Consider the following 25136-nt stretch of genomic DNA (forward strand, 5'->3'; position numbering starts at 1 on the left):
ATCATTTGAGGCCATTAAATAATTGAATTGGTTTATGTCTCACTCTGTATGTAACACCTTGATATGCCAGAAAGAAACCAGTCATTTGGTGCCGCCATATTAATCATATTTTGCTTGAGGTTATGAATAATGTGCTTTGCAATTATCCTCTAATTATCTTTTCATCTTTCTCTCTCTCCTGCTCTTCCTATTTCCCTCTTTCTAGTGCCTGAGAAGCCCAAATTGACAGTGAGTGCCACTGATTCAGGTACCGCTCTGCTTGAGTGGTACCCACCTCCCAACCCACCCACCCCGCTCCTGGGGTATCGCCTCACCTTCGGACGCATTGACGTCCTTCCCTTCACGGTGGTGGAGTTCCCCACCAAGGAGAACCGCTACACCGCCCAGGACATCCACAAGGGAGCTAACTATGTGTTCAGACTCTCCTCCCGTAACAAAATGGGCTACGGAGAGGAAGCTGTAAAGGAGGTGACTACTCTAGAAGACGCCCCAAGTGGATACCCAGAAAATATTATCTCAGATGAGGCTTCTGCCAACTCCCTCAGGCTGGCGTGGAAATCAGTCCCACTAATTGAGCAAAATGGGAAAATCATGAAGTACTCAGTGCTGTACAAGGATATAAACAGTCGAGGGAACGCCTCAGAAGTTGTGGTGCCCGCTCCAGGGTCGAGTGTTTTGTTGGAGGGTCTGAGTGCCGATACTGTGTATGATGTCAGGTTGTGCGCATTCACAGCTGTCGGCCCCGGGCCGTTCAGCCCCAGTGTCCAGTTTAGGACGCAGCGGCTAGACCAAGGTAGGACTCACTTTCTAACAAGCCATCTTCATTGCTCAGGATGCAACACGCGCTTCCTAACAGCACATTTGTGCATACATTGTGCACTCTAAAGTCCCACTTGCACACACACACACACACACACTCAGACACACAACATCTGGTGACAACATCCTAAGTGTCGTTTTTTCGTTGTCTTGTCACTGTAGTCTTAGACACAACATCCTTTTCCCAAAGCAAGGTAAGAGTCTTGGGTCTTGGGCGAGAATCCCTGTCCAGTCACACTCACTGTGGGTTGATCAGAGCAGATAGCTAGCTTGAGACTGGTACTAGAGAAAGATACACAGGTAAGGCCATTACTTCTGGTTCAGCAGAGAGATTACATTTTCATGTTTGGTTTTTTTTGTACCCTAGTTTTTGCCACCAACTTCAGAGTAAAGGCTGCCATGAAGAACTCTGTTCTACTGTCCTGGGAGATCCGAGACAAGAACCCTGCCCAGCCATTCACCGTAAGTAGCATTTTATCATATTTAAATGTAGTTAAATAAAAAAAACAGAATCCAAATAGGCCATGTCTCAAATGGTGTACAAACAAATAGGATACAAATAAAGGATGGGGAGAAGGAAATTACCTAGCATTGACTGTAAATTCAGCATAGTACTATTTTTCTCTCTGTGAGGTTGCTGTTAATGAAACTCAACACTTCCTGACTTGATAATGTCTTGCAGGCATATAATGCCTGGAGGCTTTTGATGTATAATAGATAGAGGTGTTTAGTTTAAAAGACTACAGGCAAAAACATGGAGACTTTGTACAAAAGTATAATAAAATATACTAATAAAAAAGAACAGCCTCTGCAAAATAAACTTTCTGTCGATGTAAAAGAAGACATTTGGAACTATTTGAGAACTCACAGCGTGTGCTGCGTTGTGTGTTTTACCTTATGTTGTATTCAATTTTACTCTCAAACTATGTGACCTTTCCCATGTCCAGATTCTGTACGGAAAAGGCCAGTCTGTGGAAGTGGATGTGAAGCAGACTCAGAAGCTGATCACTGGCTTGGAACCGGACACACAATACTCCTTTCTGCTCACCAACCGGGCTAACAGCGCTGGGGGGCTGCAGCACCGTGTCACCGCCACCACTGCACCAGACATCTTAAAAACCAAACCCACGGTGGTGGGAAAGACCAACGCAGACGGCATGGTGACTGTGCAGCTCCCGACTGTGCAGACCACAGCCAAAGTCAGGTAGTGATGATGGATGAGAGTGAGGGGAGTGAAAGTGAAGAAATGGCTTTAATGTAATGATTAGATGAGAGTATTTTTTGTTGTAACCTTTGCAGAATTTGATCCAATTCCACTTCTTCCTCCTGCTGCTGCTTTTCATTTATTGGATAATCAGGAGGGATTTCTCTGAGAACTCCCACAACAAGCCAAATGAAAGCACAAAGCTGATAATCTCATCTGATTTTTTTTTTAACTAATAACAAATATAGATACCAAGTGGAAGCAATCCTTCAGCCTTAAAGCACAACCTGGTTTACTCCACTGCTATAAAACATGTTCTCACAGGCATTTTCCTGCAGTTTGTCCCTGTCACAGGGAGTGTTTTGGGGATTCTTTGAGTCTCAAACAGCATTTTTCTCTTTCACTGTCTATAGACACAAGAGTCTTTTCCCATTTCAGATGTCTTCATTCCAGATAGTAACACAAACTGTTTTCAGCTGGATGTTGAAATTACTAAGTGACGATAATAAAACTAACTGTATGATTTTAAAAAATCTGATTAGTTTTTTGGAGATGTCTAGATTGAACTAAATCTCTCTCCTGCCTGAATACAAAACAAATGCCAGATTAAAGCACATATTATTTTACCTTGCTTGCAAATTCTAATTTTCTCACATTTGACAGCTACTTTCTACTGTATCACTCGACATAGTGGCGTTGCACTCTGCACACTGGAGTGTGTCATCTGAGGATCAGTGCCTTCATTGCGTAGCGGGGGCTTATTTTCTCACTACTTTAGAAAAATTCCCCTACCCCAGTGGTATTATTGTTTTTGTCTCGCACGTGGCTTCAGACATGGCCCTCTGTTCCAAAAACAGCCAGACTGTTTAGATTCAGAGTGCCGTTTCACAGCTGTTGATGCTGCTGCTGCTGCTGCTGCTGCTACCGCTGCTACCGCTGCTGCTGCCACTACCGCTGCTGCTGCTGCTGCTGCTACTGCTGCTGCTGCAATTTCAGGAAATATTCTGCTGAGAGTTAGAAGTCAAGATCAATCCCGCTCGCATGTGTGTACGGTAAATATGAAGATAAGATAAATCTTTATTCATACCCAGAGGGCAAATTTGGTTGTTGCAGCAGCAGAAGGACAGCAATAGTACAGATGAATAGAGAAGTAAAATAAATAAATAATAAGAGATATATAAAACAAAAATATGAATGGAACAAATAAATAAATATGATTACAATGTAAAGTGACAGTGCTGTACAGTAAATATGAAGTTACCAGCAGCTGCTTTGTTTAGCTTAGCTTAGTTTAGCTAACACAGCTAGCCTGGCTCTGTCTGAAGGTAACAGAATACACCTACAAATACCTCTTAAGCTCAATAAATAAACAACTGAAGTAAACTGACTAAACAAAAAGATATAACGTGTTAATTAGTGAGCAGATTGTGTTACTTTCCGACAGAGCCAGGCTAGTTGTTTCCCCTTGTTTCCAGTCTTTAGGCTAATATAGGCTAATATAAGCTAAGCTCACCGGGTGCTGGCCGTAGCTTCATATTTACAGTAAAGACATGAATGGCATCTATCTTCTCATCTAACTCTCAGAGAAGAAGAAAATAAGTGCATTTCCAAAAATGTGGAACTATTCCTATAAATGTCAGAGAATTGATCTTTCTCTGGGGACTGAAATAGTAAAAGAAAATGCCTAGTTTATAGTGTATTTCCTTAAGCCTGAATCCAGTGCATGCTGTGTTTCAGGGGTTACTATGTGGTGGTGGTGCCACTGAAGAAGCAGAGAGGAGGGAAGTTCCTGAATCCCTGGGAGGAGCCCGATCAGATGAACCTGGATGAGGTGAGACATGCAGCAGATAGCTAAATAAGGAATTATGATGGACGGGGGTAATTGCGGAGTAAATTTTGACACTATTGATATAAGTACGTTTATGGTGTTGGATATTGTTGGCCAGCTATGGACTGGCCACTACTATTAATCATTGTGGATTTCAACTCTTGTAAAAAATTACCGTTTTTATTTTGATTGTGATTGAATTGTCTCTGTACTGTTTCTTGGAAACTCAGATATCCCCATGAGGGACGAATAAAGTATTTGGATTGAATTTTCAAGTCACATACAGGACAAATTGGAATAGTGCTGAGTCTACTGGCAGGGTTTTTTCCCATCTGTCAGACTATTTGTGTCTTATTATGCAAAGGTAGACGACCTGAGCCATCCATTGCCTGTTCAATCCAAACAATGCTTTCACAAAGCATTTCCCATCTAATTCCACTTCCTGCCTCTTTCTAAAGACTTCATCGCCTCATTACACCGTTCTGAAAGCACATTCATGTGTGTGAGATGAGTTTCAATAGAGTTTTTATGGTGCCGACTGTCTCAATGGATGAATGCAGTAGCAATTCAGTTGATGATGAAGACATTTGTGCTAAGGTGATAATGCTCTATACAGCCCATTGTTCCTTCACCGATGAGGGTTTTTGTGTGAGGGAAAATTGCCAAAACTGACCTTCTTTTCCAGGGTTTTTTGTAATAAAAACTCAGAAACGTGTTATTTTCCCATTTTCTATCATTTATTACCTTTTTGTCAAACTGTCTACCTTTTGTTTCAATTATCTATATCCTCCTCCCTCTCCTCTGTTTATCCCTATCTTCCCTTTTAGCTCCTGAAAGAGATCAACAGGACCAGTGTCAGTCGTGCCCTCCGCATCCGCAGACAGGCTGGCCAATCAGACCCTAGGGCTTATGTCACTGCTCACTTTAAGACCCTGCCCCTGGAGTTCACACTAGGTGATGGGCGAAACTATGGTGACTTCCGCAACCGTCCCCTGCAGAATGGACAAGAGTATGTTTTCTTTGTGCTCGCGCTGCTCGACCTCTCTGAGAACGTGAGTAAAAACACAAACACAGCCACACAGTTCAACCGTCTAAATGCAGCTTTGTCTTAATACATAAAACCACGTCTTCCTCCAGACTATGTACGCCACTAGCCCTTATTCCGATCCCGTGACCTCATCGGATGTGGATCCTCAGCCAATCGTTGATGAGGAAGAGGGTCTGCTGTGGGTGGTGGGACCTGTGTTAGCTGTCATCTTCATCGTCTGCATCGTCATCGCCATTCTCCTCTTCAAGAGGTAAGGACAACATGATGGAGCTAGGAAGACGGGAAAAATGGTTTAATAAAGTATTGTGATTAGTGAGAGAAGGAGCAAAGGAATCAAAAAGAGACAGGGGGAAAGATCAAGAATGTTGGTTCATACAAGAAAAGAAAAATAATTACAAAGGTAGCTTACGTCTTCAAGGGCAACAGATGCTCTACAGGGAATTACTTGTTTTTATTTCCAATTTGGCTTGTTGCTTGTTGCTCCTCTGTGTATTTAACTCAAAATGTTCTTTGGATAGTAAAGTATATTCCCTTTATATTTTAATATATTCCTTGCCTGTAGTTAGACTGTTCTATCTCAAGCAGCAGTTCTTAAATCACCTTTGACTGAGCAAGGTCATGAACAAGTAATGATGTAAGTTATCTCTCAGCCAGGTACGCACAATTTATAATCCTTTACTTAAGTTATCTGGACTATTGCTTTAGGGCAGGGATTTTCAAAGTCTGACATTGTGGGCTCCCAATCAGACAGAATTAAGACAACTGTGCCCCCTTCCCCCCAGCTCCCAACACCCCCAGTCTACTCTAATGTCAAAAAGTATTGAGAGTGCAACAATTTAAAAGTTTAATTAATTGATGTTTGTTACTTTTGTTACTTTGTTTGTTCCGTTCCCATAATGCTTTGGGATATGTAAACAGGTAGTGTGTTTTAATGAAGTTAGTATAGTAAGTTAGTTTGAAGCCAGATTTATTAGCGATGGTGTAAGTCTGACAATATGTGTATCATGTTTGTTTGTTCAGAAGTGACTGAGTTATGACTCAGGAGGAGGAGTGTGAAATTCCACGCAAATTACGGCAAACTGTCCGTAATGATTTGAAAAAGTACTTCAACAAGTATTTTACTCTGACGCCTCTCCCCCCGCGGCCTCCTTTCAACTCCCCCAAACCCCTCTCAGTTTGAAAACCTGTGCTTTAGTGGGTACATAGTCTGGACCTAGACCTCAAATATATATAAATATATTCAAAACCTTTTCTTTCCTTTTTTTACCTCAGAATCAAGCTGAGACTGAACAAAGCCCGGCTGGTTCATTATGTGTTTCCACTATGAAACACACAGGTCTAGCATTTAGGTATATTTATTGCCATCCTGTGCTGCTGCAAGCGACACAATTACCTTCCCAATCTGTTTGTTTACTAATCACATCTGAGTTTAGCTCACAAGTGAGCATATATATTTAACTGTGTGTTTTATTTAACAATTTATTCTTGAAATCTATATAAAGGGATCAAAGTTGGCTAACATAACAGATAGGAGAAGATAACATTAGCATTCATTAGCATTATTTATGATAATCATCAGCTTTGTTAATGCACTTAAAAAATTGCTGTGACTGTGGCATTGCAAAATGAACCTTGATGGTAATAATCTAAAGCCCTGAAGTGAAAACTGCTATTAATGTCTCACTTGTGGCTGAGTTGCACTTCGCAACATATTTCCAGTATGTTATTATATAGTAGCTGTCCCAGTAATAGGGTGTGCTGAGAGTTAATGTGTATGCAGTGTTGTGAGAAAGAGTTTTTGTCATTTAGCTTTACATTTGCTGTTTATATCTGTGTCTATAGAAGGTGCTATTTAACTTATCTAACATTGTAACATGAAAGTGATTAGCTTTAATGAGAGGGGGTCGAGCGATGAGATCAGCTATGCTTTAATCCCTGATGCTTTTTGATTGGACATTAATGTTATTCATCCTTGTCTGTCCTTTTATCTGCTCTACTCCCTGTTTGGATCCAGCAAACCTGACAGGTAAACAAACACTACCTATTACCATTTCCTCTGTCCTACAGGGGTATTTTCCTTGAAAAGCCTTTGCAAAAAATGCTTTGGATAATAGATCCCAGTAGAGTAAGGATTACCTTGATGTTTCTTTGATGATATTATAGTAACATGCATTGAATAAAGATATAAGGCATAACAGCAAATTGTTAGTATTCAGAGTACTGGGAGTCTGTGTGGATAAAAAAACACACATCCACCTCTTTCCCAGACAATGAGCCAGTCATAAACATTTTAAAAAGCTGCAACACTAAACCAGAAGTCAAACAAAGCTCAGGCAGAATTGAAACATACATTTCCTGAGAATTACAGCTATCCATGTAAATGTCCAAGGAGCAATTTTATGCAGCTTTTCTCAAAGATTTTACATTCAAATTACTCTGGCACATTTATTTCAACACAAATCCCCCAAAAATACAGGTAAGATTACAAATCCTACATTTTCCCAGATTTATCTTTTTTTCATGCAGTGAAATGTTTCCACTCATCAGGTTGAGGTGCATGTAAACGCTGCGTTTATTGCTGTTATTCCAGGAAAAGGGCTGAGGCTGAAGGCAGGAAGGGCAGTTTCCCCTGCAGCAAAGCCATGTCGTCCCACAATCCAACTGATCCCGTGGAGCTACGCAGAATCAACTTCCAGACTCCAGGTAAACTAGACACACCTACATACACATATGGGCACGAACAGCATGTGTAGTTCGATGTGTTTGTTGTTTTTATAAGATTAACTGTGGTCTTGTTTTACTTTTCAGCCTACCGTGTATCAGTGTACCGCGGTTATCGACGTTTGTCAAGTCAGTTGGTCTTAGTCCGCCTTAGATCTTCTCCTCTTTTTGCCGTCATTGTTTTTCTTTTTAATACATTTATGTTTTCTCTCTCTCTCTCTCTCTCTCTCTCTCTCTCTCTCTCTCTCTCTCTCTCTCTCTCTCTCTGTCTGTCTCTCTTTCCTTCTTTCTTTCCCATTTCAATGCTAACTAACCTTCCATCCCATATAGGATGCAGCTGCTTGAATTGACAACATTTCATCAAAATGCCTCTGGAATACTTCTTTAAAAAAAAACCTAAAAGAAAATGTTCATGCTAAATTTTTAACAGCCTGTGTCATAGTCTTTTCTTGTCTTCACCAGCAGTGTGCATATACTCTGAGGACATGTTATTGTGCCTCAGTAACTTTCAGAACACGCACATTGTTATTTTTTGTCTGCCTGGAGAGAAAATGGTCACTTAACAAAAAAAACACCTCCATTTGCTTCCTCCGCTGACTGTGGACAGAACACTAAACAACTGAGAATCCTTAACATTTTTCCTTTCAAAAACTTTAGTTGTACATGTATCTAAATGGCTCTTTTTCTATTTCTCTGCACGGGCAGGCATGGCAAGTCACCCGCCCGTCCCCATCTCTGAGCTGGCAGATCACACTGAGCGCCTCAAGGCAAACGACAATCTCAAGTTCTCTCAAGAGTACGAGGTAGGAATGCTGATTATCTGTCTCTGAAAATCTTTAACTTGGGAAATTCATCTGTTTTTGATGCAGTCACACACATATTTATCGTTGACTCGTCATATTTTTTAAGCTCAGTTTTGATTTCAGTGGCCGAGCTCTGTAGATTGAGCCTCATGCAGTGTCCACAGTTAAGTTGCACTTTGATTAATCCTGATAGAACGATACAAGATAAAAGCACATTTTCCTCTCTCTACTGTCTTGTCGTTATCTATACAAATAAAAGAGGGAAATTGAAATTGCAAGCTCAAAGAGAGTTTGCTTACAGCCAGATGGTTATCAAACCCTTATTTCTACGCTCTGGTGGAGAAAGAGGAGCAACAGAGATAGAAATAAAGAGTCCGTGTCAGACAGCAGACTCACCAAGAGATACAGGAAGCCAGTGTTCTCTCCAAAAGAAAAGACGCTTTTCGATTAGTTTCCTTCAACTTTCAGCACAGTTAATATGGAACAAAAAAGGCATTTACTTACAGATAACAATGTGCCTGAACTTGGTGTGCTGAACTGCGGAACTAAATAACAAAACAACACATGAGTAGAAATATTTCCCAACATGCTGGCTTTGTAGCAAACAATGCTAGCATTACAATGAGCCCCACAGAGAGCTATTAAAGGGGGTAAAAAATGTTTTCTTCTCCTCGCAAAAAAAAAGAAAGAAATCAGTTTAGTCCGACGGCCTCTGGGTGAAGAAGCAGACATAAGGCTCTAATTGGCTACCACAAGAGAGAGATAAATTATGTGTGACAGAGATACGTATATAGAAGAAGACAAGGACGCATTATGCATAGAGGAGAAAAACAGAGCAAGGATGTTTTAGGGAGAAAAGCTTTGGAAGAGAGGATAAAGGAGGGTGGAAGAGACAGTGAGGGAGAAGCTGTATGTAATTGTGGTGTGAGTTTTAACCACTCTGTTGAGCCTCACATTCTCTCCGCATGACTGTGTGCTTTGTTCGGTACTGAACCCTTAACGAGGGAACGAGAGAGATGGATGGAGGAGGGATTGAGGGAGAAAGAGAGGACAGAAATGATTGCGGTGTAATAATCAGACACACATGATGTTAGGCAGCGCGCGGAAAAGCAGTCTCAAACACACACATACATGCATGCACTCAAACAGTACCACTCCGGTCCATTTTATCCCTCACCAAACCATAATTATTTGTCGTAAAATATTCATAATTGCTAAATTGCTCTGGCTCTCTCCTCTTCGTCCCTCTCCATTGACAGCCCCATAATGACCTCATGTCTGCCTCTCCCAGCTAACAGCGATGGTTACACTGTAATTACCCTCCAGGAACTTAATGTGTTGGTCTAACACAACCATAATTTCTCTCCCAGAGGAATTTATTGCGCTTTTATCATCTTTCTCTGGTAGCGTTTTTTCTTTCTTTTTTGACGAAAGTGGAAAATCCCTAAATCGCTGGTGTTTCTTGAAACGAGATATCATATTTGTGGACATTCCAGTCCAAGTTCAATAATACCTTGTTAATTTTTTTATTTGCACTTGGTTTCTAATCGTGTTGTTTTGCTGTAGCAACACTGGACAATACGTGTGAGCTCAAATTCAGTTCTGGCATTTATCGACGCAATTATCTGTTTTATGAGGCAGATTTTAAGAAATAACAATATCCTTGCCAAAACTCAATCGTTTTAAGAAGTAAAATACTTATAGCATATGCATGATATTATTAGAGGATTAGATAATAGATACAGGAGTTTGAAAGTGTTACTTTCTGTTATTTTCTGTTGATGTTCTTTAACCTTGTCTTTTGCGTGTTGTAGTCCATCGACCCCGGTCAGCAGTTCACTTGGGAGAACTCCAACTTGGAGGTCAACAAACCAAAGAACCGCTATGCTAACGTCATTGCCTATGATCACTCCAGGGTCATACTCTCCAGCATCGAGGGTAAGAGTACCAGTACCAGTGTGCTTGAATGTGTGTGGGTGTATGTCTCGGAGCTCTTGTACTTCTATCTTTCTGAGGACTCACTTGAGAGTGAGTACATTTTTAGGAAGTGAGAGCATTTTGGTCACTTGGGCTGTTTGAGGTTTATGACTTGGTTTCAGGGTTAAGGCCAAGGGTTTAGATTGGGCATTTGGTTGTGATGGTTGCGGTTGGGAATAGAGGCTAGGGATTGCATTATGTTAACAAGAGTCATCACAAGTATAGAAGTACATGTGTATTTTAGTTTATCTGCATGAATATGTGTGTTTGTGTGTGTGTGTGTGTGTGTGTGTGTGTGTGTGTGTGTGTGTGTGTGTGTGTGTGTGTGTGTGTGTGTGTGTGTGTGTTGTGTGTGTGAGAGCTGCTGTCCATGATGGATGCGATATTAATAGTCCAAAGATGCATTTCATTGCCAATTGTCATTCACACACAAAGGGCTGTGCCTGCATCAGCCATAAAAAATATCACTTCAGGATACAAACTGCTGTTCCCACCCACTGTGTCAATTTGATATGGTCTCTCGCTTGACCATTTAAATGTCTATGGAGATAAATTAGGCCCACCTATTTACTGATATATATTTTTCATGGTTTGCCCATTTTACGAAATGTAGTCTTTTAAAACAAAAACAAATTGTCTCAGTCCTGCTCTTAGTGTGCGTTTTGAAGCTCACTCACCCACCTCAGCTGGGAAAGACCTGAGGCAGAGAAACTGGCAGCTCCAATGCAGAGAGAGGGAGGCAGTGGGAGGCCAAGCCCAAACAGATGAGCCTTATCTGGGCAGAGCATGTGTGAGCAGTCCTTCCACCCCCGCCTGTCCTGGAGCCCTGGCTGTCTGTCTTTCTTTCAGCTTAGAAAACACATATACTCTTGAGCATGTCCAAACACACACAAGCACACACACACACACACACACACACACACACACACACACACACATACACACACACACTCTCTCTCTCTCTCTCTCTCTCTCTTTCTCTCTCTCCTCTTCTTCTCTCTCTCTCTCTCTCTCTCTCTCTCCTCTCTCTCTCTCTCTCTCTCTCTCTCTCTCTCTCTCTCCTCTCTCTCTCTCTCTCTCTCTCTCTCTCTCTCTCTCTCTCTGTCTCCTATAGATTTAAAACACATGCCCAAGATGTGCACAAGCACAGATATGCACTTTTGCTCCCAGTCTCCTCCACAAATGCTGCATAAACACATACTCTCTGCCAAGCCAGTGTAGCCACCAAGTAACTGCAAGTGTGTGTGTGTGTGTGTGTGTGTGTGTGTGTGTATGTGTGTGTGTGTGTGTGTGTGTGTGTGTGTGTGTGTGTGTGTGTGTGTGTGTGTGTGTGTGTGTGTGTGTGTTTGTTTCATCTGCACAGTGCTTCTGCTATAGTCCCTTGCAATAAAGTTGTAGCACATCAAAGCATTTAGCCAAGCTGTCTTTTAAAGGCTGAGGTTGATAAACATATGTTAGAAACTCGTCTTACCGTCTGTCACCATCCCATTTAAAATTAATTGTGTAAACACCCTGCACTTCTCTGTCATTTAAATATGTGTGTGTGTGTGTGTGTGTGTGTGTGTGTGTGTGTGTGTGTGTGTGTGTGTGTGTGTGTGTGTATGTGTGTGTGTGTGTGTGTGTGTCTGTGCGATGGAGATTTGGGGTTTTTACGACTATGGGACTAAGTCGTGCTCATTCAATAAGCTGCAAGAAGAGAATCAGCTGCAGGAGTTTCTTTCCTGTCGGGATTCTACTGTTTGCTCATTGATTTCTATCTGTTTAAATGTAAACTGCTATCAGATGACTCAAAATTAGTTTTGTGTCCCACTTCGGCAGAATCTGTTTGCGGCTGAATGTACGCGTACACGTCTGTGTGTATGCCTGTGCGTGTACTTTGGTTTTTGGTGTATGTGTGCATGTTTGAGCTGTGACTCAGTGATTTTGGGGATTATGGTATTAGGCCCCAGATGAGCAGGACTGATCCTAAATCAAACACACACAGATGGTCTCTCACATCACACACACACACACACACACACACACACACACAATCCCTTCCAGGACAAGCAGTGTCAGCTGAGTCTTACACAGAGTCGGCCTTACAGTCATATTGCCATTCAAAGCGACACATCCAGAATATACTCAGATTAGGCCCATGATCGTTTTATCATGTATTATAAAACAAGACGGCTGAACAATCCAACACCAAAGGATTCTTGGCCCTGTGTAAATATTAATCTCCCTGCCATGACCTCAGATGCTCAGCACCCTTTATTACTGGGACATAAATCTGCTTTCATAGCAGTAGACTTTAAATAATCCATATAGATTATTTCACTGTGAATCAAAATAAGAATCAGGTTCATCTGCAAAGAAAATGACACGGACAGATACTGTTTCCATATGATCAGGACAGAATAATTCGACCCTGATGCCATTCATCATACATACTGTATGCTGCAGTGGAGAGACATTAATGCATATGTCAGCATCAGTTGCTTGGATTTCACCCACCTGTTCCTCTCTGTTTAGTCTCTCCCACCTTGACCGTCAAACTTCATTGTCCTCCTCACCTTGCACACATCTCTGTCCTTTCTTTTACACCATTCTCCGTGACTCACTCTTTTTCTTCATTATTCAGGTGTCCCAGGCAGTGACTACATCAACGCTAACTATATTGATGGCTACCGCCGTCAGAATGCCTATATCGCCACTCAGGGATCCCTCCCTGAGACTTTCGGGGAATTCTGGAGGTTGGTCTGGGAGCAGCACACAGCGAACATTATCATGATGACCAAGCTGGAAGAGAAATCACGGGTAAGAAATAGGGAGGGTGGAATAACATGGGAGTATGGGACAGCACGGACAGGTAAGCACAGCGCTAAACCAACACAATACTGACGCCCAAGACACGAAAAGGGAAGAGGAGGATGTAATAAAATTGAATCAGGCAGAAGAGGATGGAGTAGGAAAGGATGAGTCACTTTGGGAAAGGAGCAAATATTAGGATGTCATGATGCAATAGTAAGAAGTTTTTTTGTTGTTGCAAAGAGTTGGGATAGGACATCGAATGGTAGGCTATGCACTGATAGCAGAGAACACAAGACATACTGGAATTAATGTTGGAAGACTTGAGTGGCATAAGGGATCATACATGTAGGATAGGGTAAGGTATACAGTACATGTACAATAGTAGGGTAGGGTCAATTAATGTTAAAAAATAAAATAATCTCAGTACAGGTTAGCTAGCAGTCGTTGAAGCAAGTGGAACATGAACATTAATGTTTCTTTAGCTGGACACTTTTACACATTGTGTAAATTCAATATACTTATTTTGTATAGATTTTTATTGTCAGAAGAAGAAGAAGAAGAAGAAGTACCACAAACACTACAACAATCTTTACATCCTCACAGATATGTTTTCACGAAGCAAGTGTGGCAGACCTTTATTTCCGTGGTCTGTGCCAGTGTACATTAGCAAGCAAGTTGCTTAGGTAGGCTACATGCTGTACATGCAGTGCATTATTTATTTGTTTTTCAGACGATTGAGGAAATGTCAGTGTGACATGCAACTGGATGTCGCACTGTCAGCACAGTAAAGGGTAAAGTCGGTACAGTGTAGCGTGAGACTGGGTTCGGTAGAATGCGAGTGGATTGACTGTTATGCAGGAAGGTAAGCGAGTATGTAAGGATGAGGAATGTGGGTACGGAAGGGCGAGATAATGGGGTGTAAAAGAACAGGATGGGATGTGGAAGAGTGATGTCAGGTTGAGCTTGATTAAGAAGAATAGAGGTGAGTAAGACACGGTCATTTTTGAAGTTCAATTACAGTAAAGTAAGAGGAATAAAGTACAGTAAGGTTAGAGTTGAATAAGGGATAGAACAGAATTGGATATGGTTGGTTTGACAGCAGTAAGGAGGTATGAGGCTGGGCAGGACATTACATTTTTTAGGATGTGGAAGGACAGTCGAGTCCAGATGGACTCAACAGAACAGGACAGACAAGGCGACAAGTAAGAGAAAAGGACCTGGACATGACATGGAGTACAAAAATAGTTCATACAACCGGTTGAAAGTGCCGCGGTTAAGTGAGAAGTTAGAGCGGGGGTGTGTAGGATAGCACAAGGCATGTAGTTGTGGTTGCATGTAGTTGATCAGAATAGAATAGAATACAGTAGAAGATAAACGAGGAGAACAGTGAGCAAGACTTAGGGGAATTACAAGTACAGCTCAATAGGGGTTAGGTAATGAATTAGAAAATCATTTAGCTTAAAGGGATTTTTCTGTTGTTATCGGAATATGTATTTGGATAAAAATTCAATGTAATGAGAATGTCATGTCAGAATAAAATGAACAAAAATGGCTTGAGGTATGAATCATGATTAAGCACTAACCAATTATGTCCAGAGCCCTGTTCAGAAAATGATCCTTTCCTCCCATCTGTGCTACTTTTCCTATTAACCTGTGTCTTGTGTTAAACTCTGTTTCCTTTTCAACTTTTTCCAATTGTCTCTGTTGTGTCTGTTTGACCCTCAGATGCCCTCTTATTTCTTCTCTAAGGCAAGACCTCTCTTTCTCTCCTTTGCTAATCCCTTTTAAAATGCAACCTCACCTCACATGGTTTTTCTCCTTACCTTTTTTTCTCTATTCAGTGCCCTTTTTTTCTGCTGTTTCCTCGCTTTTTTTTTCTCTTCCAAAGCCAGTGCATTGAGTGAGAATGCAGAATTGTTTTCAACTCACCACAAGGCACTCATAGTTAACTTGGTCTGAAATGTGTTTTATTGTAACCACTGCAGGTCAGAAACAGTGCACATTAGTGTCTCCAGTTTGCATGATCACGCCCTACGACTGTTTTTCTATTTTGCAGGATAAAATAGGTAGCCATTAAAGAAAGAGTCACTACAGAATGAAGGACTGCAGATCACCTAATTCCAAACTGATCCTGTCTCGTAAACATGAGGAATCTTTAGTTTGTGAATAACTGCTTAGCTCTAAATTCAATAAAGTAGTTAAAACATTAAGCAGCATTGGAAACAGTTAATTTGAATATGCGTAGCTGTTTATTTTAAGCCCACAACCTCCATATCTACTGTTTGAGGGAGTAGTGAGCTGCTTGTTGGAGAAAAGGATTTCATCTAATTTAACACCTCTTAACATTATGCCATTATGTGTTTACACATTACACAACAACACAGATGATCACAGATGGTCCCACTTTGGGAATCTTGCCAGTATCCTTCCTTTAAGCGCCAATCAAACCACAAAAAGAGCAGGGCGCAGTTATGCTGCTAGCCAATATATCAATTGATAATATAGTCTTCACACTAGGCATTTACTGTGATCCTGTTTAGTGTTTGGCACGGGTCCGTCCCCCCTACGTGGACAATCGTTCCTGTCCCCACAGTGTCTCAAGGTCTGGTGGGAAAACAACAGTTGAAAAGCTGTAATTACAGCCTGAACGTACCGGGCCAAAACGCATAATCCCCAGTCTGGAGCAGTGGAATGCAGAGCGAGCTGAGCTGAGCTCCCTGCTGTCTTTGATGTGAGGACTGGAGGGATCAGCACATAACGTTTGGTTTGGCCTGATTCTGCCAAGGTCCTCCTCCCCCTTTCCCCCTCCTCTGGGATTTGTTCCTCTCTCCTCTGTGGTCTCCGATGCTGAGCTGAAGAACTACAACTATGACTGCTTTATACAGGGGAATTCTAGGGGTTCAGGGATTCTGGGATTTAGTGTGTGGTTTGTAGTTGTGTAGGGATTTGTTGAGGTTGAAATGTACGGCGATGTACGGCGTGAAATATGTGAGGGCTGAACTTTAGGTGTCACTTGGCTTTTCCAGCTCGGTGGTGGATCTTTGTGAGAGCCCACCGACCTATGGCAATTTCATGCCACACAGTTTTCTAGTATTTAAAGCACAACTTATTCAGGATCACACCCCAGAAAGCAGAACTCTCTCTCCCCTGTCTCTCTCTCTCTCTGTCTCACCCCACACACTTACTAAAACCGCATTCACACGCTGGGTTGTCGCTATATGCACATTTCTTTCCAAACATTACTTTCTGAATTTTGCAAAAAGTCTCTCACTGATCTGCTTCAACACTCCCCTCCTTTTTTGCCACTGTACACGAGCACACACACACACACACACGTCAGCTCTTTCTTTCACACAAACATGTGTACAGACATATACATACTACTCTGCATCTCTCACAGCTTCTTCCCTCTTCCCCTTGTAGGTGAAGTGTGATCAGTACTGGCCAACGCGGGGCACAGAGACCTACGGCCTCATCCAGGTTACTCTGCTGGACACAGTGGAGCTGGCCACCTACTCTGTCAGGACCTTCGCTCTTTACAAGGTAACATGACATGTGCAGTGGAGTGTAATGGGCTTGTGTGTGTATTGATCTGTTGAAATATTTCTGCGTACTAGTTTGTGTGTTTGTGCTTGATACTGTGGCCATGTCACAGTTTGTACATAAACATGCGGTTCCTTTTCATTTGTGACCCAACATGACAAACAACCACATGAAAACAGAATGTTTTTGGTTTTTTTTACCTCTTCATACATTATTGATTTCCAATTAAAGTGATTCATCGTTTATAATAGTGGCCTATTTCTTTCTAACAATGATTAGTTGAATTGAAAAAACGCATTTTGAATTATTTTCTCAGCTAAAATGGACCACCTGTCAGGTTAAATAAAGTAACCGTTCATTCATAGAGTTTGTTCACATAGTATATATGTTAGCCATGAATAACTGTTGTACATTTTAAAGGATTAGTCTGACGATATTCTAGATTGTTCTTGTTGTCAACAAATCCCAGGAAAAACCAAGCCAAAACCAAAAAGCCAAAACCAACAATGAATTGATCCTTCTAACAAGTATTGGTCGTGTAGCTAAAGCCTGATATACTGCAGCTTATTCCTCTGTGCCGCAGACCTCCATTATTGCCCAAAAAGTATTAAAAGCCGCACTGTTGTTCTCTGTGACCTTATTATTACCATAAACATGGGCAGTCTGGTATATTTTCAGTCAGTTCTCATACTCACTGGGCCACCAAAAGTGTATTAATCCATGACTGAAAATACCCCAAAAAAACAAACTGTTTACTCATTTTAGCAATGTTTTCCAGCTGTTTTATGAAATTACTTTTCATTTACTTGAGACCTGTTTTTGAAAGCTTTACGTCTTCAGTATGAATGCTACAGACAGGGTAGGGAAGTAGAAAAGTGCTGAAAGACAGATGAACACATTGTGGGTTTTGGTATTTTCATGGGAAACTATGGTTGTTAACAATAACAAAAATACAGAGTGACACCAGCTTCATCTTTAACACTCTTGTACGTCGGCTTGTCCAGAGCGGCTCCAATGAGAAGCGTGAGGTTCGTCACTTCCAGTTCACCGCCTGGCCGGACCATGGGGTACCTGAACATCCCACCCCCTTCCTGGCCTTCCTACGCAGGGTCAAGGCCTGCAACCCTCCAGATGCGGGTCCAATGGTCGTCCATTGCAGGTGTGTGTTTTTGTCAGTGCTTTATCCATGTTTTTTTATTGTTTTAGTTTAAAAATGTCTTATAATTTACTGTACAAAAAGAATTCATAAAATCACCAAGGGAAACAATCCAGTGGTCCCTGACCAAAAATAAAATACATTGTGTCCTTAATTGTGTGTGTGGGCTTGCATGAAACACTTATGTGTTATTTTGGGTTTTACTTGGCAGCATCATTTTTAATATCCCCAGGAGTGAAAATCCACATGAGTCCAAGAGCACTAAAGTATAATATCATTCATAGGTCCTGAACTGAAATGTGATTGACCTGCCGTTATGCAAACCCCAAACCATTCTCACTGGCTTAGACATCCACATTCCTCCCTTAACAATCTCCATCATCTCTATGGTGCAACAACAGCAGCCACCATGCTTACCCTCTTTTCCATAAGTAGCTTTCAGTGTTCACTATTTACTGTTTAAGCTGGTGGTAGATCAGGGTTCACAAGTTTATATTCAAATGAGCTGCCGTCTGAGCGGCAGGAAGCTCACGTGTCGGTTGGAGGAAGATTCTGTCAACTTGACATTGCATTCTTGGCACAACGTTGAGCTCCAGAGATAGGATAAAGCTGCTATTTGCTCTTACCAGAGAGTGAAGGAGAGAAGATAGAGGGTAGCAGAGGAAGGGAATATGGAGCAGAAGCTCTCGGGAGGAAGAATTAGCGAGGTATAGATGGTGGAAGGAAGTGAAGAAAAGGGGATTGAGAAATGATTGAGAGGGAGAGTTGGCGAGGGACTGGGAGTTACAGGACGAGATATGTGCAGAATGAGAGAGAAGGTGAGGTCGAATCCAGGACACGGTAAATGGAAATGATGAATTAAAGAAAAGGAAAGGTGACGAGAAAATGGAGCCTGAAAAAAAAAAAAAGGCGAGCATGAAAAAGTGCTGGGGCTGATGTGAGAGTGTTGGAAGGGTACTTGGAGAGAAGATAAAGAGGCAGGGAGATGAGGCCGGGAGGGGGGGTGAAAAGGTTGGCAGGAGAGGAGCTCTTCCTAATCTTCCGTAGCAGTCAGATGGAGTATCTAACAGGATTATCAGTCAAATGTAATTATCCCAGAAAGACTCCATCATAATGTGCCTTAACATATCAACCAGCCTCTGTATCAAACAATGGACCAAATCTCATTACACCTGAACAACACGCACGCTAGTGCACGCACACACACACTCTTATACACTGATATTAATTTAACCATATAAAGAGGGCTTTTTTCACTTGCAGAAACTTGCTTGGTCAGGGGGTTTCAACATTTAGGTACAAGCCCAGCAAAAATGTGAAGTGTTTGGGTGGGAAGCTAAATGTATTATATTTCTGGATTGTATGTCGATAGGAGAGGATATCTTCCTAATGCCAGTCACACGGTGATGCTGACTCATTGCTGATGTCAATTTTTAGGTCCTTCATTGGAAATATTGCTGGCTGGCATCTTTGTGATACTTAGTAGATTTAGGCACAGTATGTTATAGCTTTTTCAATATGCAACACCAGATTTGTAACAAATTTGATGACACAGCACACACTCCCCATAGGTTATGGGTTAGGGTTAGCCCTAACCCATAACCGTAACCCATAACCCTAACCCATAATTATTTGTTCACTTGTTTTCTCCTTCTCGTTTTGGCTCAGTGCTGGAGTCGGTCGCACAGGTTGCTTCATCGTGATAGACGCCATGGCGGAACGAATCAAGCATGAGAAGGCCCTCGACATCTATGGCCATGTCACGCTGATGCGCTCCCAGAGGAACTACATGGTCCAGACGGAGGATCAGTACATCTTCATTCACGATGCGCTGCTGGAGGCCGTGACCTGCGGGAACACCGAGGTCCCCGCGAGGAACCTGTACTCTTACATCCAGAGGCTGACGCAGATTGAACCAGGAGAGAATGTCACCGGCATGGAGCTGGAGTTCAAGGTGAGGACTAATCACCATGTCCATGAAGGTTGTAAAATTTGGTCCAACTGATTTATGATGGTACATAAAAGCGATTAATGATGATAGTGTGACACTTCACTGGTCTCTGGAGGGGAGAGTTACTTAACCGTTCCCCTCGCCACACAGAAGGCCAAACATCAGGGTCAGCTACACAATAGCATCACTGTACTGTAGATATTTAGTGCTTCCATAAAGTCATACTGTCTTTGATATATATATATATATGGAGTGGATCCTAATCAGGGGGCGGATACCCAAGTTCTTTTTCACTTGACGGAGGTCTGCGCTCTCTCCGAGTGCCCTTCTAGTTTACCGTGTAACTGTAGATGTTGAAACCTAACAGGATTCTGAGCACATCGAGTATATCTCATCCATGTTGACTTAAAGGTTGAGGTTCAAATGAAATTATTGACCTTTAAAACGGTCAGCAAAACATCCTCATCCTGGATTAGATCTACAGGCCTTTTCTCACAGCAGACATTTTTAGATAGTAGGAAAAGCACATGTGTAAGTAATCACACTAACTCTGTTATATTGATGTGTTTCAGTGAGAGTGAGCCAGCATGCACAATACCAGGAACCAGAGATAAAGCAGCTAGATGGAATTCAGCCATCATTAATTGAATTATTTACACCTGTGCTTTTCCCACTGGGACAAGTCAAAATGTCTTCCGTGAAAAGGGCTTTTTTTAGTAGCTGCTGGAAATGTTCATGTAGGAAGATGGTTCTCTCAGCTTGAGAATACGCTTCTCCACAATGACATACAGTATGTATGAACCTGCAATTCCTGACCTTGATAGTCACTGAGCATCTTTGCCAGGGCTGTTAGCGGTTCCCCCTCTGAGAGTTTCATATACTCAGGATGGATTGTTGGATTTGAAGGGGATTATGGGATTGCTCCATTTGAATCCAAGGTAAGAGAGTTCTACTGAGGGTTTCAGAGAGCAATCGTAGTTTTGGACGTTTGACGGGTATACACAGAAATACTATATAATGTAGGGCACAAAGTTGCATTTTAAAATACAATCTCATATGATTGCTTTCAAACATTTAGGGAGCTGAACAGAATTCAAAGTGAGAACATAGACATCAATATACAGGCAAGAAGAGCAAGTGCATAAGAGAGGTGTTATTGAGTAGTGTTATTTGACTTTACCCTAGCTGTTTTTATTTTGTTTTCTGTGATAGTTTCCTCTTACCAGATGAGTTTTCAGCAGACCTGTCTGGTTTGGCTGGGTGAAAAGAGAATTTAGACATACAGGTATATTGAAAGCAGGTGGCTTATTTTTTTTTCCTGGAATGGTTTATGTCTGCTCAGACGCTCAGAGGGCAAAGTAAACAGGAAGCCAGGGGCAATCTCCTTCATCCTGTGCTCCGGCATTCCTGTGCTAATGGCAGCGGTCTCCTCAGAATGACAATGAAGCGAGCGCTCACTGAACTGTTTGCTAAGCTTTATATCGATGTAACACATATGCCAGGGGTGTCACCAGATTTCACCTCACTCAAACACTTACGGAATAGAGACGGCACTTTCCACCTTCGTCAACAAAACACCAAAATGGATGGAATTTCTCACGGAGGAGCGATGTCTCATCCCCTCAAATAAAAAGAGAGTTGAAGCATGTGTGTGAGAAAAAAGAAAGATTTGAAGCAGTTCTGGCAGGTTTTGGTAATCCAACACCCTGTTACTGTAAGAACCACTGTTTGTGTTTCCTTTCACAGAGAGTTTGCTCTGAGTTTAAAGAGGTTGCCAACAGGGCATGATTTTATCCAAGTTTACAGATGGTGAATATAATGGGCAAGTATCAAAGCAACAAAAAGTTTTGTGTATGCCAGACTCTATTGATAAGATTCAGTCAACTTGAAACCGAATCACACGAAGAATTACAATTTGTGGCACTGGAAGCTTCGGTTCGGAGTACCGAAATGAACTGGTGAACTTGTGGTTGGTGTGGGGTTTTCCAGTTTCGGTCTGTCTGTAAGAAAATATGGTACTGCTGTTTCTCCCACAGCGCTCCGGTAGCCGCCGATGGTCGAGGCTCAGTTCATGAGACCCCATTGTTTCCCCCTGCGAGCCTGCGGTTTCCCTTTGCCTATTCTCTGTTGTTCTGTCTTTCCTTTTAAGCCATGTCAACTCATGGTCGAGTGTGAGAGAGAAAGTACAGTGTGTGTTAACGGCTGTCTTGTCTACACGTATCCATACGAATGTGTGTGTTCCAGGGTATTTTTCCTTCGCTGGTAAAGGATCAACTGTGGTTCACATATGTGCGTTGAGACAGTGTGGGGCCTTGTGGTTTCCTGCCCTCCGACTCTTGATTTTCTTCTCCCTTCTCTCGTTCATTTTTATTATATTCCCTCTCCCAATCCCTACCGCTTCCCTCGTCCCCCTATATTGCCCCTCTTTTGTTTATTCAATGGAAGACGTCTGATAAATATCCTCAGGCCTGCCGAGTCCAGCTGATTTTCTAATCTCAGTTGTCCAGTATGCCAGCGGGGGGGAAAAAGGGGCTTGTGCTAAATACATTTGAGGTCCTTGAATTTGTCTGAACTTTCTTCCTTCCTTGTTTCAATTACTCCCCATCATCCTTTTTTTGTTTTCTACTACTACTACACTACTTCTGAGGCCCGTATCTCCGTATCTTTAATAGTTTCTTTATATGTCAGTCAGTGTAATGTTGTAAAATACTGATTTCATTTCTGTTCCAGCGTCTGGCCAGTGCCAAGGCTCACACATCGCGGTTCGTGAGTGCCAACCTGCCATGCAACAAGTTCAAGAACCGGCTGGTGAACATAATGCCCTACGAGACAACACGTGTGTGTCTGCAGCCAATCAGAGGGGTGGAGGGATCTGACTACATCAACGCCAGCTTCATCGATGGATACAGGTCAGAAAAGATTATCAGAACTTTTATTTTTTTATGTTACTGTTTTTCCTTGTTGGCATTTAAGGCATTAAGGTTTAGTTAATTCAGTTACTGTAGTCAGTATTTGGTCTACTCTCTGCATACCCTAATTTGTGATACAATTAGTAAAGAGGGTACATATATGATGCAGACTATTTAATTCATTTATTTGTGTTTGTAGGCAGCAGAAGGCCTACATAGCAACCCAAGGCCCGCTGGCTGAGACCACAGAGGACTACTGGAGGATGCTGTGGGAACACAACTCAACCATAGTTGTCATGCTAACCAAACTGAGAGAAATGGGACGGGTACGAACACAAAAACACAAATGTTTGTAGATCTGGTGATTGCTCAAAGTGTGTGCCAAAAAAAAGTAGAAGAAAGGATATAATAAAAGGGTGTATATTCTCTGAAGGCAAATCCAGACAAAGATTCAATAAAACTCTTTGAAAGCCACATTAATTAAATTATTGTAAATGAGCTGCAGCTTTTAAACGGTGCACATCGTCCCAAAATATCCCAAAATATCAGATAGTGATTTGTTCTTGGTTACATGATACATTTTACCCAAACATGAACTGCAACATATGATATCACACATTGTACTATAATTAGTGCTCATTATTTTTCTACTTTCTATTAATTAATACTGAAGGACTTCCTGACCTGCAACATGATCATGAGCCCTTTAACATTTTTCCTACTTTGTAGTTTTTTGGTGAATAAAAGAAAATAAATGATGAGTCGTAACTATTAAAAACAACATATGGAGCGTTGACAATGCAAGCAACACAGTAATGGAGTGAGAAAGAGATATTGGTGTGAGTTATATCTCAGGAACATCATATCTCATTTGGCACAAGACTATCTCCAAGTGAATAATGAATTTCAGTCAGGAAGACATTTTCATGACAAAGTAGCCAGAATTGTTTCTCCTCACACACTGAATCCCTCAGAAATGATGAACAGCTTTGAACAGAAGCCTCTGTGCTGTTCTCCCGCAGGAGAAATGTCACCAGTATTGGCCTGCAGAGCGCTCAGCCAGGTACCAGTACTTTGTGGTGGATCCCATGGCTGAGTACAACATGCCCCAGTACATCCTCCGAGAGTTCAAAGTCACTGATGCCAGGGTGAGTCATCGGTTTGTGTGTTTGTGTTCAAAGAGGGTATCATTTGTACTGCTTTAACATTATTTCTGTGATTTCTTTAAATGATCAAACGTATTCTCTTCCTCCAGGATGGCCAATCACGGACAGTTCGTCAGTTCCAGTTCACTGATTGGCCAGAGCAAGGAGTGCCAAAGTCAGGGGAGGGATTCATTGATTTCATTGGCCAGGTGCACAAAACTAAAGAACAGTTTGGCCAGGATGGGCCAATTACTGTACACTGCAGGTAAGACCTTTTTGTTCCCACCACACCTGTATATTTTACACATTGTGACAGGTGAGTGACACATTTAAGAAAAACCTAAATAAACAAGTGGAGAAACATGCAGATGAGAATGGAAATAATCTTCTGGAAACAATCTTGAACAGCTTGAACAGCTTTGCTCTCCACCACAATCATAAAACACCAAATGAGAGAATATGTTCTTGAAGATTGGTGTCCTTCCAGTAGAGCTCAGAGACTTGTGGTGGCCCAACACTTTACTAAGACACTGCTGGTTTTTCCCTTGAATTTGTCACCCATCTGTTCATGTGATCACTGTTGTAGTTACTACCTAAATAAACAAAATACATTATAGTCAAAGATGTATGGCTGATGGTAGTTAAAAAAAAAAAGGTTTAGATGCATCATTAGCATGTGCACTGATCAGAGATACTGTATGTACCTGACAAACCAGAGATGATGATCGGATCGCAGTGTCGAAACTGGAGACGCATATTAATACCAGTTGTAAATATAATCAGGTTAAATCGTATCTAGATACAATCTGGATATGAGACACATTTTAATGAAAGGAGGGTAGTGATCTTAATCCATTAGCCTAAAGGTCGCTGCCCTAGTCATGGGGCACAACTAGAATGTGTCCTCCTCTCTGTTAAAGCTCTGAAAGAAGAAAATAAATCTGAAGTATGTCACTGCCTCCATGGCCAGAGGAAGGAACTTCTATACAGGATTGTGAAAATGGCACTTCAGTGTATAATGCATGACTACTGGTTTTACAGTTCTAAATATATTCAGCTCTAAATATGTTTCCACCTGTCCGCCTACAGTGCTGGAGTAGGTAGGACCGGTGTGTTCATCACCCTCAGCATCGTGCTGGAGAGGATGAGGTACGAGGGAGTGGTGGACATTTTCCAGACCGTCAAGATGCTGCGCACCCAGAGACCTGCCACCGTTCAGACAGAGGTCAGCTTCCACGC

The 25136-nt window shown here is 41.8% G+C and overlaps 1 protein-coding gene across 14 annotated transcripts in view; it reads left to right on the plus strand.

The window, feature by feature from the left end:
- The window catches only part of ptprdb (protein tyrosine phosphatase receptor type Db), a 138214-nt gene that overhangs the window by 109563 nt on the left and 3515 nt on the right, over positions 1–25136 (plus strand). For 7 of the 14 annotated variants that reach the window (XM_029437531.1, XM_029445326.1, XM_029439902.1 and 4 more), the window contains 20 exons: positions 1187–1281; positions 1767–2023; positions 3761–3854; positions 4679–4903; positions 4989–5149; positions 6914–6925; positions 7490–7602; positions 7708–7749; positions 8326–8423; positions 10238–10361; positions 13024–13199; positions 14919–14942; positions 16617–16736; positions 17741–17895; positions 19561–19846; positions 22574–22752; positions 22952–23078; positions 23775–23900; positions 24008–24162; positions 24987–25122. In XM_029437531.1, coding sequence (XP_029293391.1) covers positions 1187–1281; positions 1767–2023; positions 3761–3854; positions 4679–4903; positions 4989–5149; positions 6914–6925; positions 7490–7602; positions 7708–7749; positions 8326–8423; positions 10238–10361; positions 13024–13199; positions 14919–14942; positions 16617–16736; positions 17741–17895; positions 19561–19846; positions 22574–22752; positions 22952–23078; positions 23775–23900; positions 24008–24162; positions 24987–25122 — 2705 coding nt within the window. Of the gene's footprint in view, positions 1–205; positions 794–1186; positions 1282–1766; positions 2024–3760; positions 3855–4678; positions 4904–4988; positions 5150–6913; positions 6926–7489; positions 7603–7707; positions 7750–8325; positions 8424–10237; positions 10362–13023; positions 13200–14918; positions 14943–16616; positions 16737–17740; positions 17896–19560; positions 19847–22573; positions 22753–22951; positions 23079–23774; positions 23901–24007; positions 24163–24986; positions 25123–25136 lie in introns of all 14 variants that reach the window. The other 7 variants (XM_029443757.1, XM_029447682.1, XM_029444517.1 and 4 more) reach the window with 4 other exon arrangements.

Source organism: Cottoperca gobio, chromosome 1 (assembly GCF_900634415.1).
Source record: "Cottoperca gobio chromosome 1, fCotGob3.1, whole genome shotgun sequence".
In the NCBI taxonomy this organism is placed as follows: domain Eukaryota; kingdom Metazoa; phylum Chordata; class Actinopteri; order Perciformes; family Bovichtidae; genus Cottoperca; species Cottoperca gobio.